This window comes from Haemaphysalis longicornis, unplaced genomic scaffold (assembly GCF_048455015.1).
Source record: "Haemaphysalis longicornis isolate Haplotype H1 unplaced genomic scaffold, Haemaphysalis longicornis Haplotype H1 scaffold_9, whole genome shotgun sequence".
NCBI lineage: Eukaryota > Metazoa > Arthropoda > Arachnida > Ixodida > Ixodidae > Haemaphysalis > Haemaphysalis longicornis.
The window spans coordinates 99,016,624-99,035,989 of record NW_027526460.1 but is presented as its reverse complement, the minus strand read 5'-3'; the positions used below and the strand labels follow the sequence as shown (position 1 = coordinate 99,035,989).

The 19,366-nt window shown below is 45.3% G+C and overlaps 1 protein-coding gene across 1 annotated transcript in view; it reads left to right on the top strand.

Moving 5' to 3' along the window:
• Positions 1-19,366, top strand: part of LOC144153815 (uncharacterized) — a 309,530-nt gene that overhangs the window by 173,339 nt on the left and 116,825 nt on the right. Inside the window, exons 4-5 of the mRNA XM_077685544.1 lie at positions 13,746-13,829; positions 17,046-17,151. Coding sequence (XP_077541670.1) covers positions 13,746-13,829; positions 17,046-17,151 — 190 coding nt within the window. The remainder of the gene's footprint in view (positions 1-13,745; positions 13,830-17,045; positions 17,152-19,366) is intronic.

Here is a 19,366-nt window from a genome sequence, read left to right as displayed (position 1 = left end):
AATCGATGGATTTTGCGCTGGTCAATCAACGAAGTGCACCGTGAGTTATTTGATGCATTTTGCATTGGCAGAGAAGGCAACGCTGGTGTCAGCAGCCATTCCGTGGCATTGCCGAGCAATAAAGTGTGTTTTTAAAACGCAGGTTAAAGCGCACACGCGAAGAATGAATTAGGTTTTTCCCTTCTCCTTGGCGCATGAGCAGATAGAGAGAAAGAGAGCAAAACTTCTTCATTATGAGAACCTTGTGCCAGTGAAGCCTTCTTGCGGGTAGCCATGCGCCGTCCTAGACGCTGCCGCTATCTCAACCAGCAAGAGCTATTCGCATTAGCCGATATGGTACCCTGCATATGTGTCTGTTAGGAATCATTTGAAATCTGACGTTCGCCCCTTGTATTTATGAAAGCGAAGCTTTCGATCTCTCAGGGATGTCGTCTGTACTGCACCCAAAATGCACAGCATGAAAGCCAACTTTCTCTGACGATGATGATTATCGTGGGTGAAATAAAAAATAAAACGCTGCCCGTGGTCGGAGCCGGACTTGGATCTCTGGTGTAAAAAGCCGATGTCTGTCGTATTGCGCTATGCTTGCATGGTCTGAGAAGTTTGAATTGGGAGAGGGATGCATGGACGTGCCAGATAAGACCAAACATGCACCCCCTCCCCCCGTCTAACGACGACAATATTTGAGGGCTAGGGAAAACAATAGGATTGCCCTATCTTTAGCAGGGGAATCAAATCGCACCCCTTACCATACACATAACATCGCAATCGCGTTACCACCGTACTAAAAATGACAAATAAATAAGGTCTGCACGCTTCTGGGCTCAACTCTTTGGTTGTTGACTATATTTTGGAAAGCTTTGCGTTCCCCCATTGCCGTTTCGACAGAAAGGTAATCAATTTTTTTCCAGTGGCCCGTATTTTAGCTCCAAAATAATGTCCTCAGACACAAGTACTGCTGAAAAGAGCATTTGGTGTACGCCCCAACATGTATTCCGTTTCGTGCGGGTGTGCTGTAAGGCTTATCCTTTCAATTTTACACCCTTCCACGCTATTCAGCAACACACAAGAAATTGCGTTGCATACAGATGCCCACGGTGTGGAGCGCTGCTTGGTCAGCCGAAAGTCATAACATGGGTTACCAATGAGGTTAAACTAGATAGGTGCAAACATTCTGGGAATACTTTGTTGGGCAAAATATCAGACATCCATGAGACAAAATTTGGCCACCCTTGTGTCGTACTCGCTTGAAATCTCTCATCACCTCGAAAGGCCTTTGTCCGGAAAAGGCTGAGCAGGTCATGTATTGCGCATGACGAATCCTCCGGTGGACTGTTCGTTAAGCAAAAAGTCTACAAAAGAACGGCAAACAAAGTTGTGGCACACTCAGTACCGCATAGAAGAACAAAATCCGAAGATTTAGGGGAGGATAATGGATGGAGAAAACCAGCTAAATGAGCGGTTAGAAGTCTCTGGAAGACGGGTTCGTCCCGCAGTAAGTACTAGAGGATTGTTGGTGATGACAAGCACGACATTGCAACCTAGAGGAATCTGGGTAATCCAACGGCAACCGTTGGAGAGGGATCCTATATTACCTCATGGAGGAGTTATAAGCAAACTAAAAGAACACTTGAGCTCAGCACGAATCTGAAAACTTTTCTCAAACACAAATGGCGGAACTTTGTGACGTAGTTTGGACTGCAAGTGCAGCACCAAACTGGAAAGACAGATAATCTGGGGGATAGTTTTTCATTGCATGCTGAAAGGCCTGAGAGTGATGGCTGCTTAATTTTTTATTAAGCATTGCACAGCATAAAAGTTCAAAGAACAACAGCAGGCGGCCAAAAGAAAAAGGAGCAGACAGAAAGAATGAAAAGATAGAGAGGACAAGGGTTGAGTAAGATGGAGGGAGGGAAAACAACGACGAGAAATGTGTAAGAGATGGGAGCAATAAGTAACTAAAACTTAAGTTATGTCACCCGGAATCGGCAAACATGACCAGCCAGACTCCTAGTGAACGAAAGTGGAATCCGAATAAAATGAACGATTTAATGTAACAGTTACACCTGCTGTTTATTTCTAATCAGCATAGACTGAGCACGACCGAAATTGAAGCTGAGTTGTGGAATATGGTGGTGTCGGTTTCTGACTGAATGGTCAGATAGTATCACTATGAAGGAGCAGCCGTAATAGCCGATTTTATAGCAGAACAGACTGACAAATACGACTCAGGTAAGTTAGGTCTCCTAGAAAACATTGACCTAGCAGATTATTTCCGGTAACGCTTCCGGTTGCCTGGTAGCAGATGACGAAATCATTACGAGTTTACGTACACTTTTCTGGCCAATCTCCATGGGTGGATAAAGTAAGCTAATATTCTCCGGAGACCTCGAATAAATGATCTAGTACTTTGTGCGAAAACAGTAGTACCACCGGCTACCCTGAGAAGGTAAGATTTTGTGTACGGGAAAAACTGAATGACACTACCATTGAAAGAGGCGGTAGCATACCTGGGTTGGCAAAGGGATTGATTTTCCGGTGTGAGGTGGAAGAGACAAACCTACCCCGGAAAATATCCCTAACCTTAGCTCGAGAAGAAGTTAAAGAGGAGACAGGCAACACAGAACGAATGCACAAGTAAGCAAGCGCATCCAGTACATAGCCGGGAAGAATGAAACGCTAGCCTGGGAGAACAGGCTACCGACTTAACAACGCTCTTGAGGCCAAAAATTCGAGTTTCCTATTACTGTCAACATCCAGGTTATATTGCCATGTTTTGTATAAAGTGGAAGATGGTTCGGGTGTTGGTAAATTCAGACAAACAATAAATGCAGCTTCCTCACTTATATATGCGGTATATAAAAGGTAATAGAAAGCCTTTTCGAGTACTTCACGCCTCCGCTGCGAAGATGGATGTTGTCCATCCTTCATACTACGAGCCAGAGCTGTTCGAGGTAGAATGTGCCTAGATTAGGCAAACAGAGCATGCACGCGGCGTATGCCTTCCTACCGTGTGGATGTTTGGTGAAGGTGGAAGGCCATGAGGAACACTTCACACGGAAGCAATCGACTGGTCACGTCGGTGGCCACAGTATCTGGGCTCATTTTCTAACAGATCAGGCAAGATGTTGCCGCTGAAGGGCCTCGCATGTGTAGAGTGGTCTGCGCCATCAAAGGCTCCTGGCCTATCAGCTATGACAGCAAGTCTGACAGGTCCTCCGGGGAAGGAGAGGACGGGCGACAGCGAGGAGGAAAAACAGCCGAAAGAAGATCCCGAGCAGGTGGCCCCGATGTGAGGAAAGGGGAGGTGTGCAGGGGAACAAAGGCAGCACCGGAGCGCTGTCACCCCAAACGGCAATGAGTGAAGAGCCAGGGGGACCAATATCAGGGCCTACTCAGGACGCTGGGGACGGGAAGGGAGGGAAGGGCATCGTCAAGCTCGATTGATCGCAGAGACTTGGGTACAGTTTTCTATCCTCTGTTTTTTTGTCTTCTCTTGCCATTTTTGATCGCCGCCATTCACTCAACGCGTTGTTGGTGACGTGTATAAATAAAGATGAAAATGAATGGATTACCATTACATTAGCATGCGGTTTCTTGCAACGATCGTTAAGAGCAGAGACATCTTCTGTCAACACTAAACAAAAAATATAGAACGCTCCCAATATCCGTCTCCTCATTAAGGTGAGGTCGCAAACATCAAGGCTTAGGCAAATATTTCAAGAATGGGCCAGAATTCTTCATCACAACTGCAGAGACATCAACGATTTGCAGTTGATTACTTGGTACTGCTCTAGTAGTACCGTTCAGATTTTTTCACTGGTCTCTCGGCAGCCTGTCATCCCGTCATTTGGAAATGAAAAACCACGAAGCAGTTCTACCTGGCGTAATATGGCCGAGTGTACTGCCGTGGCGTCACCGAGTGTACACAAACTCGTTTCACGTGATAGCGTGTTGGTAAGCATAGATATAAGGGAAGTGTTCCTATGACGTTTGCGCCTATCATTGCCGGGCGATTCCGATGCCTCCAAATTGTCACCTTTGCTCGACTCCACCCATGACATTAGGCTGCCGTCACGTCCTTACCGACGTCTGCCGTGCCACCGAATTCTCCGACGCAGTGCTCATGACGAGTTTAGCTCGGTTGAAACACGATCGTGCTTTCGTACATTTTTGCGCGGCTGATTTTCCGTGCAGAAATTCAGCTAGACAAGTCCGGTGCTTTTATGGGCGACCTAACGAAAACCTGCCTAAAAAACCGGGAGTTACCGGATATGCTCAGCGGGTCGTCAGTTGTCAAGCTATGCAGCGTGTGGACGTAACTTACTCGTTGATAAAGCCTATTTGACAGCACTTAGTGTTTAATGAAAAGACGACTGGAAAAGTGTTCTTGTTTGCAACCTTGTTTGCGCTAAACGATTTGCCTCACAAGACGGCGGTCTAACGAAGAGTGAGGTTTGCAGTAGGTTCCTGCGATTGGCCCTTCGTCTGGTGAAAGAGTGTTGCGAAGTTGGTTCTGGAAATCGAAACGTCAGAGGGCCTGCGTATCAAGTGTTGGGTTTGGTTGCATGAGGCACGGGAACAGAGGTGTGAGCGACGGTTTGAGCTCAGCACCACAGGACAAGACTGTGCTATGACCTAACAATGAAAACACTAAGCTTCTCGGCATGAGACAACTTATCACTGCTGAAGACATCGCCAGGAAAGAAAGCTGCAGTAGAATGGCAAGTACCATGGGCGTATTTCAGAAGCAGTCAGATACCATCTACATGGTTACTGCGCAGGAAGACGGAGGACGTCGCGGGTTTCCCCCTGCAGTTTGATAAAATACTGCTGACAAAGCGCAGTATTAGTAAGCACGTCTCTTAACTTCCCTGGTGAGAGGTTGTTTCCCTTCTCTAAGCTGGCTGCTCCAAAAACAACGAAAGCAGTAAATTGGTAATTTTCTACATTGTAGTGAAGACAAATGGCAACACACGTCAACTGATCACTTATGGGAACTGAATGAGCGGGATTAAGGAAATATTGTCTAACAAACTACTGAGGACCTCAGTGGCTGTCCACGATATACAGCCTGTTTCATTCGTAACTATTATCTCACAGGTGTATTGTGTTTCTATGTCTCAGGTTTATTACACAGGTGTTTGAAATCACTAAAATATTACTAGTTTCACCTAAATCTGCTCAAGTGCTTGGAATGCAAACGGATCAAGGCAACATGAATTAGTGCATTCTCAGGAAGCCCCTCTAACCCAAGCTTTCGATCATTCCCACTTTCCGATTCCCCGGGGTGGATACGTGGATACTGTGGGTTGGGTTTGCTGACGTATAAGGCATACAGAAGTAAGTCGGCTTTAAACTTCTGAGTGCTAATTTAATTGTCATTTTTCAATGTCGTTTATTCGTAACGAGACCAACCTGAGGAACATTTGGACCTCCGTATTGGGAGGCGGCGAATCTATCTAAACGGTGCTCTATAAAAACTCGGCTCTATATAAACTCGGCTTTACAACCCCAGCAAATTCGTCCGCCTCATTGACCTACACAGATAAGTGAAAGTCCGCACTGTCGCCTAAAAAGACAGCACAACGAAGACAATTAACATCTGGGTGGCGGAGACCTAATGGTATTTTCCATATAGAAAGTTGCGACAAAATAGTTTGCATAAAAAACACAAATGTCTCTGTGCGCGATACCTAAACAGTTCACACCTCGCTGTAAAAGGACCCTTTTATGAACTCACAAAACTGAATTCTTCGCGTTAACATAAAACACTACTTGCAGTTGATAAGCAATCAAGATAACAGCGTTTTCACTTTATTTACCGCTGGCTTTATTTAACGAAGATATTGATTTACTTTATTTCATACATTCAAATAGAGATTATGAAAAGTCTCGCCTTGGCGGCTACGTTGCAGTGTTGCTTCCCGATAAACCTAAACCATAGCAAAAACATAACCTCAAATTGTTTCCGACCACACCGATAGATTAAGGACACCTCCTAACGACGCCTTTCACGGTCACAACAGCAGCTCCAGGGTATTCATTAATCACGTACGGACTGCGGCGAAGGCACTGCCACAAGATTCTCAAAATCGATCGTAGAAAATATTCTGTTGGTGCAAAAAAACTGACCTATGTTTACGCTTGAAAGGAAGCCAGCTGTTTTAGCTAAAAAGTAAAAGGGACGCACCCGATCTTTAAAATTTAATATTAAGAGAATTGCTATTCACAAAAATTCAGAATGGGCACTCTGGGCGCGGAGAGTGAACTAGGAGTGCTGGCATGAGGGCCTCTTGGTAATGAGCCTGTATGCTTGTTTTTTTTTGTGCACATAGCTTCAAAAGATAGCCTGCAATTCATCACTGAACTTGAGCTCCTGAAAGTACAGCAGTGAGGTTTCAAGCAGCTTCTGATAGGAGTTTGAATTGGTGGTACGGGTGTTGATTTCCCTGGTTTTTGTGGCGAGAAAAAGCCAGCGGGCGAAGAAACTGCTCATCTCACTGTTCCCTGGAAGTGTACTACCCCTTCTACACTGGCCTCTCGAATGCCTTCGAGCCAAATGCCATTCGACTCAAATGCGAATTTTATGCTTCGCGACTAGGTTTTTCAACGGCGTTCGGTTGAAATGACCGTGCAGCCGAATGAGCATCCCTAGAGACATTTGGGGCTCTCGAATGGCAGTTCTTGCACTCGCGCGCACAGCGGCTTAAGCTAGCATAAAAAATATGTTACTTGCGCAAATCAAACAAGTGAAATATTTTTAATTATGGGACTTTGTCAGCTTTTTATTTGCTTAAGTCGCGATATCAAGATGTTATATTTGCATACTCTCGACACCAGTGCGAGCAAATTAGAAACCAGTGTGGCCAGACAGCACCAAACATGAGCCAAAGACCCACAGAATGTATGTCAAAGCTTGCGTTATTACAATTTGGTATAATTTTACTACAAAGATTGTTTTTAAATTTCATTTCGAAAATGGAACGTGAGGTCAGCAAAGCCACTGCGAAGTAGTCAGTAAATGTCCAAGCTTTCAACTGCCATTAAAATTGTAATGGAGCACGGCAGATTCTGAACGGCATTCGAAGCTGCTCATTTGAGTCGAATTATATTCATTTCAAAGGCATTCCAGACGCCAGTTTACAGGTGTACAAAACCACGTGGAATCTAAACATCTACGTGGGGATTTCACTATGCTCGAAAATATACGTGTCTCGGAAAATGCGTCTAGGTTCACCCAGAGATGATGCTTTTTATTCGGAGAATAAACATCCTTGAGAAAAACTTACGCCAATACTATAGTCCAAAATATATATCGTAATACGTCCATGTTGAATCTGTACCTGTAAAGGCTGCATTTATTAGTTTGTGCACCATATTTTTCACTTTATTGCGTGAACGCCTTTTAATCAGTACTTGTCGTCGTTGCCGATTTCAGCATATCCAAACAGTGAAGCCTGTATTTCTTGCAAAAATTGTCGTTGCCTGCCAACGCGGGGATGCGTCGGTCGGACGTCCTCATTGGTGGTGAACACAGGTATGCGCCAGCCTGAAGTCCCCATTAGCTGCGAGACATGAAACTGCTGGCGCAGCAGAGGGAGAGAGACGTGGGCATGCGACAGTATCACGCTAGGCCTAAAGATTCGCTTTGGTGATAGAAATGTTTCATGAAACTGCTGGCGCAACAGAGGGAGGCCATTAGCTGTTGGTGGGCGTGTAGAAATAATAATGATGATGATGATGATGATGATGATGATGGTCCCGCTTCCCTTTTGCTATCTTTGTTTATTGTTGTTTCTTCCTTGCAGCTCTGAAAACTTAGTGTTTAATTATTATCATAATCTATATCCATCTCCAGGGAAAAAAAAAACAATGTATTTGCGAGGGCATGTATATGCCTACCGAATTTTATGAAGTGTTTTAACTGACTTACGATTGATTTGTTCAGTTATTTGAACATGGTTTGTTTACTTTTAAAGGCAGATAAGGTAATTGATTGTTGAATACATTAGTCCATCACTCTCCGCTGCATTTTGTTTTTATTCACTGTTGGTAAATATCGTTTTTTTATTTCCTGCACTTTTCTCTGCAACTATGTTCCCCAGCAGTATTAGTGCCAATGGTCAAATGTTGCAACAGACTATGCGAGCTCCCTCTGTGTTAGAAACCATTGTAAAAAAAAGTTGTGGCACAACCAAATTCACTCTGAATCTATGAGCGAACGTCATCGAGTGGTACCTGCTGCTGAACGTACAATTTGGTAGGCTTTGCTTGGTATGCCCATAAGCTACGTGTTAGCGTTAGTTAACATGACACCCGAATACAGGCATTACACGGGAGCTAAACAAATGCTCTTCGTCTAGTTCCGGAGGCAGGTAGGAAAAAACGCAACGTAAAAGCTAAATGACAATAAAAATAATTTAGGTCACGATTACGATACGGCCTAACGCGAAATGTGTGCACAGGGCAAACTGCGGTCTCGTGGGTGACGAAAAGCTAAATGACAATAAAAATAATTTAGGTCACGATTACGATACGGCCTAACGCGAAATGTGTGCACAGGGCAAACTGCGGTCTCGTGGGGGACGCCGCAGGTCTGCTGCGTTGTCCGAAGTGATCGCCGCATCAGCGAACGCACACGAGAGCACGATATGCAACATGGTTGGTTGGAAACAGCGTGTTAAACGGGATCACGAAGAAAAGAACCGGACAGGACGAGCACTAACTATCAACTGAGTATATTTCAAAAAGAAGAAACATTTATACATAAAAATTTCAAATCTGCGCATGCGCAATGGTGAGAATCACACCCAAACGCTGAAAGAGATAACAGCTCTGGCTTCGACGTTTAACAATCAAGGAAAGCCACTTCTTTCTCGTGTAGACATACAGAGGGCTGACTAACACACTTATCACCAAGCCACGTGAAGTCTCCATAGGGAAAGAGAAATGTATGGCGTCTTTCGCCATACTTTCATCCTCAGTTTACGCGCTCGCTTTATCTTCGGTGACATCCTCGTTCTCACGGTTATCGCGTAGCGCACCGCCCGGAGAGAATGTCTGGCGCCGTCTCGGCATACCGCCGTTCCCCTCACACTTTTGCCCTTCTATCCTCCTCCGGATTTATGCTCGTTCTATTTCGTTTTTCTTCCCTGTCCTCTTCGTTCTCTCGGTTACGACGAGGGACGCCCGTGCAATGAAACCACATGAGTTCGCGCTTAAGTGCTGCGTGATAAAATGTTGGAGCAGTGGGCGACAAAATTGACTTAATTGGCAGTGTGCTGTCTCTCACAGCCCCATTTTCGCACTCGTTGAAATAGATTCCTACGGCCAAGACTGCTTTTCATTCAATAGAATTGCCACGCTTTCGCTATAATGCCTCCCGACGGGAGATGCGCCTCTCTAAAAATAAATCCAGAGCTCCATACGTGATAAATTAGTAAAGAGAACATCTCACCCACACAGCCCAACGATATCAACTACAGAAACGCTCCCTTCACGGTCTCGACAATGCTTGAATAGATTTTAAAAGGCAGTGTCACGTGTGTGGCAATGCATCTGGTGGATTTTTTGTCCCGCAGACTCGGTCTGTGAACATTTAGCTATGATATGCAAATTTGTAGTTGAGCTTTGCGGGAAAAATTCCTTCACAGTGCGAAGTTGTCACTTCCATGATTACGAAATCACCCTGCTATGGTTTGTATTTTTTTATGTTCGTCGTTCTGCCATGTTTTATTGAATGTGAATGCTTTGGTGCATCAAGAACAAAATCTGAGGAGCGCCTTTACAATGTGTGGTGTAAACATTTTCGCTCTCAGTTTTATTCCCAATATTTTGATAACTGTTATGGGCTTAAGAGGGGTTAGTATGCAAAAGCAAATATATATATTCCAATTGTCCTAGGTAGCAATTGGAATATAGCATTCCCATTGCCCTAGCAAGAGCACGGATGGTGCCGTCGTATAAGGAAGCCACCAAACCCGCCCTTCTTCCGCGAAGGTTCTGAACTCCCGTGCTGTATACGCTGATCATTTTTATTGTAATCCTATTTTAAAAGAAAATGTTAGCAGACTGGCCATATTGTAAGGCGTGGAGTTAATAGTACCACATACCACCATGCCCATTCACGAAAGAACCGGTTGGTCCTAGCTATGCTGTATACAAGAAGGGAGCTGGTGTCCATCATTTTGGTCTTGTTAACATTACAACAGTTTGTGTCGCCTTCGTGTTGTCGCACCCGTAACAAGATTATAAGAGGTGGTGCACTGTTTGCTGAAGAGATACCTCCACAATAAAGCTACAGAGTTATAGGCGGACCGCCTTTCTCTTCGAAGCTTTCTACTTCGCGCTTTCGGCAAACCATGGGTGTCCGCTGCTGCACCAAACAAGGTGGACGTTACCGCCTTTCAGCACATTCGATTAGCGGAATTCAATTAGTGCGACGATGACCACGGAGATGCTGCCCCTATGTCGAGCTTCCTGATTATCCTCGACAAGAGCAAACCTCCTGAACATCACTCAACGTCGTGCTTCGTTTCGCGAAATTGTGCCGTCCTTCCCCCGTGCTTATCACGGGCTAATGAAAAATAAATTAGGCTAGCTTTTTCTGCCCACCTTTAATAGAACGGTCTTCTGCACACGCTCTCTGTAATACGATCAGGAGGATTCCTAGCGTAGCACTGCCTGTTCCCGTACCCGATGGTTCTGTGCAATGCGAGAGTCAGGCGTAGGTAGGGTTCTTTTAAAGCGAAGTTTTCTATGTCTCACTCATGGCGACCGCTCCGTGACGAAAACGCGCCGTAGGAAAGCCAACTTTATACAATAGGTTAAACAAAACGATTATGATGGTGATTATAACGAAAGGCACATCACGGGACTAAAAAACGCTTGCCGTGGTAGGAATCAAAACTGGGTCCCTCGCGTTTTTAAGCCGACGTCCATCGGAGTGCGCCATTATGGCGCGGCCGAAGCCTTTTGGATTTAAAGCGAAGTTTTCCTGGACTTACTGATGGTGACCGTCTCATCCCGAAAACTCTGTGAACCCCTACAACACGAATGAGAGCGACCGAATCTTTCAAGAGAAAGCTGGGTGTTTCAACCGTCGCTCTCGTTAGAGGAAGGGGCGTTGGGGACACTGTGTCAGCAAATGGGCACCAGCGCTTATCCCCGAGTTCACACATTAGTAGCGATCACTGGAGTATACAGCTGATTAGACGCCCCTTATCAACTGTCTTCGGTTTGAAGACTGAAGAGGAACTAAGGCAACGTTATGTAACGGACGTGACTTTGTGAGGGGCACAACGGCGAGTGTTACTGCAAATATTTTTGGCATTACTATGGAGGAAACCTTGGCCACGACATCTCTCCTGGCATATCTTCCAGAACACACTCAGAGGTAGCCACAAAAACAAAGCGTCTATTCATAGATACTCAGGCGCAAAGCGTGCTTACCTAAAGCATTCACCGGTGTACAAAAATATCCTATTAGTAAAAGGGAGCTGCTTTTGTGCAAACACTGCAACAAGCAGTACTATTGAGCCATACTAAGCAATTTTATCATACGCGTGTACATGCGCACATGCTGACGTGGAGGCGCGCGTCTCAGATCGTACATCTTGAAGGGTGTCCTGCAACGTGCATGCAGTTTCTGTGATCACAATATTTTAACTTCAGGCAATACAAGCATTGCAGTGGAACCAGTTTACGAAAAGCTGCGCGACCCGAAAGTTCTATTTAGATAGCTGAACCCAGCTGTGATAAATTTCTGTTCCGAATGTAATATATGCAGGAGTTATTTCAAATGAATGTGCCAAGAAACCTCCTGTCCATTCCTAGGCGCGCCAAAAGAAGATGTCGCCGGCTGGAATTACCTTGATGCAGCGGCGTTGAGAAGCCTAAAATTGAAATCAAGGAAGCCATTCTATTATGGCAAAGGGAATACGTGCTCAACGTTTGATTTATATCAATGCGCAGGTTATTGTAAACCTTGTCTTTCTGAAGTATTTTATGCCCCCGCTATTCGGAGTCCCGCCTTCAGTGTAATAAAAGCAAAAAGTTAGTCTGGGTAATTATTCAAGGTGCAGTCTTTGTCAAAATTTTCTAGGCCGTGGGGACCGTTGCTGGAGCAAAAGCGCGGCCAAGGGGGGGAGGGGGGGAACTGGCCTGCGCGCTTGCCTTTGTTTGCTGGTTCCACGGCTAAAGAGAGCGAGCGTAACTTTTGCTCTTGCGTTCGTAGTGTGACTGGCACAAATGCAGTGCGCGGCCGGTTTCACAGATCAAGCACACTTCGCTCCAGCTTGGCACTTCGCGCAGCACTTCGCGCAGCACTTTGCGCCTCGAACAATATGAAAGCAAGAGCAAAAGTCCCCCTCTCTCTCTTTAGCCGCGCAACCAGCCGACAGCGGCAAGCGCAGCGCCCCAGCTTGACCGCTCACCTGCTCCGGCCATGGTCGCTGTGGCTTACAAAATTTTGACAAAGACTGTACACTTACTTAACGGGACTCTGGAACGCTTCCAATACATGCTTTCACTCTTTTCTTCGCGCCTCGAAACACTGCGGAAGCTTTAGTTATCGCCAGCACCGTGCGGCACTCCGTGATTTGCTAGTCGCATCAGATACGCCCTTCGTTCCTGCTTTGTTTTTGCGGCTCAATTTTTAAAGTTGCTATCCAAAAGCGCTTATTGCTGAAAGGAAGCGGCCGATAGCCTCCCTATTGCTGTAATGACGTAATTCGAGAGCTCGAAAAATGACAAATTTAGGAAAAGAGAGAAAAATCTTTTGAGCTGGTTTCCAAGTTACTGAAGGGCATAAATCAGTAATTTTTTGGCTGATGTACTTTGCGCCTTGCCATTTAGGTACTGGATGTGTTTGTTGACTATGTTCTGAATGCAGTTAAGATTAAGAAAACGTTGAAGAAAATGTTGCATGATTACTGTAAGGAGTAAGAACAATATCATGCTCTTCCACACCACTCTTTTGAAGTCTTGCAAACGGGCGCAATCAGTAGTTGCAACAGGTACATGACCACGTTACCTCGCTGACGGTAGCGCCACGCCTTCCCTTTTTCGGCTTTCACCCGTTACGTGCGGAGGCCGCTTGCTTGCGGTGGCAAGTGCTCGCTCAAGTAAACCTTAGTTTAGTCTGCCCAGCGTGTTTCTTGTAGCGCTAACAAGATCGCGAGACCGATGAGCACGTCCGATGAAGAAGGGGCGTGCCTTGAGCGCCAACGTTTCTATGGTCGGGAAGAGCGTCAGAAAATCTGCGAGAATGCGTTAACGATCTGTGTGTGCGCCCAACCGTGCGGGCTGGACACGCCGCTCAATCTCGAGGGGTTCATTGTCGGCGTCCGCAACCCAGCGGAAGAGTTTGCGACTTGTGTTTGGAAAAGGTGTTTGGTTCCCACCGTGCTATGCCTCCCGTTTGTGAAGCAAATATTTAGCCCTGATCGTAACTTCTACTTCATTTCCTGCAGCGTAACGTGTTTGCCACGTAACTTTGTAACACTGCCTTCTGGCGTTCAATATGTGGCGGTATTCGTTGCATGATAGTTTGTCATAAGCGTGTACTTGTTCGTGGGGAACGTGTGAATGCGTAAAGTTATCCGACAGTGAGAGGGGCCATGAGACTGGGAGTAATTTCATTCAAGCTTTTTAGCGTACGCGTGAATGCTTTTGGTCCATGAAATGTAGGCTTGGAAGATCAAAATGTTTACTCTTCTTTCTGTTATCACATGTTCATGCAGGGGACAAGAATCTGAAAAATTTCCTCGAGGACTACTTCCAAAAAAGACCTGATGAAGATCGCGAGAAAAAGTCAGGCAAATGCGGTAAGTTTGCATTGCTTACTTTTGTGCCGGGGTAATTTTCAGTTTATAGCAGAAAAAAAGTTCAGTCTCATACCGTTCAAATATACGGGCGCGGTTTTGCCACCTGCGACATGCCATCGGTACCACCTTTTCAATATGGCACATCTAGACACGAGATTTCTTATTCTTTGAGAAGTATGTATACACAGACTACGTCAATATGCTTTCCAAGTAAAATTTTGTGAAAGCGATAGCTGTTTGGCAATTTCGGCCCAAGACTTTTCGTGCGTGCGTGTATGCGTGTGCGTGGGCTTGCGTGAGCGCGTGTGCGTGTGCGGTTCGGATTTCATCCGACCTACTAAGCCTTGTATGTATGTAACAGTTCATTTCTTGGTTCTTGTTCATTGAAGGCTACCCCTTCTTTGCTTATTTAGGTATTCTAGCAAAGGAGGTCACGTGGGAAGAGAAAGAAAGCTTTTTCATTTAGTGGAGCTGTGTGTATCAAAAGGGCGTAGGTTTTTTTTACGGCACCGGTTGCCGAGACCGCCCCATTGTATTTTTTCGCGGCCATGGAAGACGCACAAGGCCAAAATATGTGGCCTCTGTACGAGTAAAATAGATGCTCCTTCCGGGGCACTCGTTGTAATTGGTGCCCCACCTGACTCACTACACCGACAGCCATACGCTGTACCACATGGCCATTACGGGATCAATGGCGCCTTCTTCAGAATTTGTGTGGTGTGGCCGTGGAAGAGAGCGCGATACAGCTCTGGCGCACTTGCTTAAAAGTTGCATGAGGGTGGCGGCTGCGGGGCTGACATTCAGCGTCATGCGCTGCGCATTACTTCCGGGAATTGTCCACCCACAGCTGATGCGTTTGGCAGCAGTCCGGCCATCTGCCAATCGAATACCGTCGCTTAAAACCTTAGGGTGCCGTGACGCACACAAAGGTCGCGTATGCCTTGCAATATTCATCAAAGTGTCTCTTGATGCTGGTTTTGATGGAAGGCAGCGCGAGATGGCCCATAGCCGTGTTTGGGCTGAGGGCGTCGTTTAAGCCAGCAAAGAACGCACGGAGGACGAAAAGGAGCGAGATGTATTGACCGTGTGAATTAGTTATGACATGTGTATACAGCAAAAATTTCTGTATATCTAAAATCTTAACGCGCTTCTGAAGATTTGTTGATACATTTCAGGTTTTTGGAAAGTCCTTGAGGAAAAAAGAAGCGCTTGCTCTCCAAAAACTCTTCCACTTTTGTTATTGCCTCGCATTCTGGGTTAACTAAGGGGTTTTTCGGTGCTTTCAATGGGTTAACTAACGGGTTTTGCGGCGCTTTCAACCAATTACTCTTACGTGCTCTTTTTGGTAGGGTAAATAATACTGACACAATCCATACGCTTCCATGATAATAGTAAACACAAAGTACCTACCGGCCAAATCTTTCCACTGGTGTCTGGGTTCATATAGGTATACTGCTTGGTGTTTGGTCAGATTTAGGACAGCACTCCACAAAGTAAACAAAAGAGACATAATATTTTGAAAGTTATGCTCGATTTACTACAGGACAACTAAACACCCTAGTTAAAAATAATTAAAAATATAACAGACAAAAAAAAACAAAAAACCGGTGTGCTCTTAGCGCACGTCTTTTGTGTCATTGTCTTGTCCTGTTCTGTTCTGTTCTGTTTTGTTTACAACAAAAACCAAACGTATAACTCCGTATGGCTGGTTTAAACCTCAGATATCCCCTCAGCTCTACCTGCTCACTCAGCAAAAAAGGACGATGTAGACGATTCAGCCATGAATACTACACACGATGCAGCAGGACCACAATAGTCTAAAATAGCGTGACCACAATAGCAGCAGGACAGAATTGGCCGAATTTTTTTCTCTATCCTTTTTCTTGTGTAGCCACTCTCCGAAGGGAAACACTCCAGACTCCAGTGCAGTTAAGGATTTATCTCTTACGGCACTCTCTGGTCAGAGAAACACGCCATTGCATGTATTAGGGGTTGTTGAATTGAAGGAGTTGAATGGCAGTAAGCATAGCCAAAAACGTTTCATTACGTTGAGAGCCACCACTCATCTACACTGCTTCTTATTGTAATGGTCCAAGTGTTGCAGTTTGTCTTAGTTCCCAAAAAAACAGCGTCATTCTACTCTGAAAAGGCGGATGACCAGCGGAGCTCTGTGTGGCTTCGCTGATTCCGGGCCGCAATCTAGGGAGTGTACGAAACAAAACTTTGTTTATGTTGCCTGATTGAGCCTACCTTTTAGAGAATGAACCTAAGGGAGTTGGAACGACTGGAGGTTTATTTTAGTGGACAGACGTGGGGCTTTTTTTTCTTCCCGTCAAAGCTATGTATTGACAGTAGGCCGGAATCGCGCATTATATACAAAGTCACTGCGAGCTAAATATATATGAATTACAAATAAAACTAGTCAAAATATTTCAGTATTCTTAGTCGCTAATTTACAGGTAATTTTGGGGGGGATAGTTTTGATAAAACAAGAGTTGCAGCCCTTCTTCATAACCATATTTCCTCCGTAGATGGAACAGACGTGTATAGACAGGAGCCGGGAATTCCGCAACATGTAGAACTTCACTTCAACAAGCTACGAGCAGTAAATGAAACGCTGTGCGATGCTAGAATTGTCCGAGTGGTCAATATCAGTATACTTTTTTTCTCAAAAGACAAGTACTTTGGATAGAGAGCTATAGAGCATTCACCAGAAAGTAGGCTTTGCTGTCAAATTCGTCGACGCGCTTTCCGTCGAGACGTAGTTTTGCGCCTGACCCAGCCTATACCTGCTCTGCTTTAAAAGCTTGTCAGCGTTTACCGTGTGGTGCCATCGCCCCAACGCAGCTCCAAAAAGTATACAACCTGGTTAGCAGAAGCGAGAGCAGATTCCAAACTGTACCGAACTGTTAGTAGTCCGAATCAGGCCATTCGCGACGTATTGTGGAGGCTGAAGTGTTGCTACTTTCATACCGGCACAAGTTGCCAGCCCTTGGGCTTCGCTAAACGGTTGTTTTCTCACCCAAGAAAACTTCTCTACATCCTTTTCTTTGTGTAAGTCAACTAACATACAGGATATCTAAAGATAGTAGGCGACATGTAGACGCTGCTTGGGAGAAAGCTTAAATCAAGATTTGGCGACTGAAGTAGAAACTGCTTGTGACAGCAGTGGGGCTAGCGATGCCGTAATTTGCTATGCACCTTCAACCTTTTCAGACTGGGTTCACCCCGGCTGCCGTTGTTCGAAGGGGCAGAGCTTCTTCTGTGAAAACACCGGACTCCGAGCGTTGCCAGACACCGTGCCACACAACGCCACGGACTTGTGAGTACTTCACTTTGATTCCTCTGGTCAATCCTGCTGAGCAATATATGCCTGCTCATTAGGTGTAAAGTTAAGAGAACGTTTCAATTTCAGTTCTGTTCACTAATCGACCAGATTTAGGGAAACTCATCAAGGTGGAGGAAGTTTCTGTGATAGAACTTAAGCCATGTTGGTGATTTCCCTTAAATCTGGTAGATTAACACCTTTCTTTCGCTAGAGTTGTTGATCAATTTGCTCTCACGCTACAAACGGCTACCCTCCTGGTGAGCTCAATTGGTAGAGCGACTGCCCTAGATTGGCGGTAGTCCCGGGTTCGAACCCTGGACCGGGACCAAATTTTCGTTTACTGCTAATTTCCTGAGAAAGCGGTGCAGCTTTGTTTTGTAGTCGTAAAATTACAGTTGAGTACACCTCCTCCCCCCCCCCCCTAATTAAAAAGGTTCCTCCTTGTGTGAGGTGGTGGGCGCTCGTATTTTGCAAAGTAATATCATGGCTAAACGTCAAAAAATGTGCTGTTACATACATCATGCATGAATAATTTCGTAGCACGTGTTTATAAATAGCGAGAGGAGACTTGTTCCGAACTTCGGCTGACATACGTTCCTCCCCTGATGTTTACATGTGTCACGAAGCGTGCTTGTGATATTTACTCTTCTGCTCCTTTCGACGCACCCATTCAGAACACCGCCTCCAAGAGCTGGAAGAATTGTATAATGAATATGCAAATACATTCCAAGGAGTTTGTTCGGAAGTTATATGAACTTTGAAGTTTTAAAGATGAACACTGTGTCCATTTGAATGCATATGTGCATGAGAGCATGCATAAAACATTCTCAGCAGTTTAATTAACCTCCTAGAAAAACTAAAGAAAAGTCTGTGAAAGAGAAGGATGTGAACATCTGGCTGTTCCCCTTCGTGGCAAGAATAAATTTTTTCTACTGATCGGTTTATGCAAATTGATATCTCCCGCTGCATATAGATATGAGACCGCGGAGAAAATAGCTGTTTTTAAATCATTTACCCGCATTACTTCCGCCCCATAGACAATACCTCGTCCGGAAATCCTTGTAAAATGTGCACAAAAGTCTCAATAAACCTGTATGATGATCTTAAATCTATTTTATTAGGCTGCTTTTGACAAGATGAACAAATTTTCCCGTTTTAATTCATGGTGTACGTGTTGTCTAGCGTAAAGCCCAGAGCGAAACTGGTATCTTCAGCGCCATTTGTACCTTTCAAGTGCTAAGCCCTCTAGGAACTCGCCTTGTCGTCGTAGCGAGCTCGCTGGACTCAAATATAGCGACACGGCGTTTCGTCGTCACGCCGTATCGCAAAGGCTCCGAAAGCTAAGCGGTTGATATATAGTCATAAGCGTTCGAAATTGGTGAACTGCAGGCGCTTGTCATACATCTCCCTGTTTTGCGCAAGGAAAGCTTTAAGTGTGTTTGGGGGAAAATATACGTAACTAACCGGCAGCGGCCGCGTTCATTTAGCTAGGAACACTCATTGGAATAGTTTTTGCGATAGTAAGCAAACAAAAGTGGCAGTGCAATCGCCGGTACGTGTGGGACAAAAAGGAAGCACAAAAAGAACAGAACTGCCGCTGGCGCAGTTTCAGGCAGGGGGCGTACAAGCCCTGCGAAGGCGGGAAATTTTAAATGCATTGGGTAGTAGCAGTGAGCAGAAAATGGTGCTACAGCCCATTATGGCGAATTACGGCTCTTCACTTCCGACAGTCTTCACAATGAGTGGAACGGTTTTAATTTTTTTCATTTGGAATACGAGTTTATGAACTCGGAAGTTCCTTCGAGGGACCGACGAGATTATTGTGCAATTCACTCCGTGAGCTCCGTTCTTACGTGGCGAGCTGCGCAATTTGTTCAGCTGCGGTTGAATGAGTGCGTTTGCACACTTCTTGCGTCCACAAAAACTGCGTAATTAGTTTCCTTTGGATTCCTTCCAGGGGTGCAATGGTAAACCTTAATGCGCCGACTCGCACAACATCAATTGGAACTGGAACATTGAATGCGTCACCTAAATTAACCATAAATATGGCGCGCGTACTTGCAGCAGAACTGTCAAACATGATGGCGGCTAGAGGGATGCGGTTCCAAAAACCGTCAAGCCAATGATATTGCCTAATGGCTGCATTTCAGCACGCTTGCATCAGTTTGTTTGTGTGCAAACGTGTGTAGTGCCGGGATTGCATAAATAT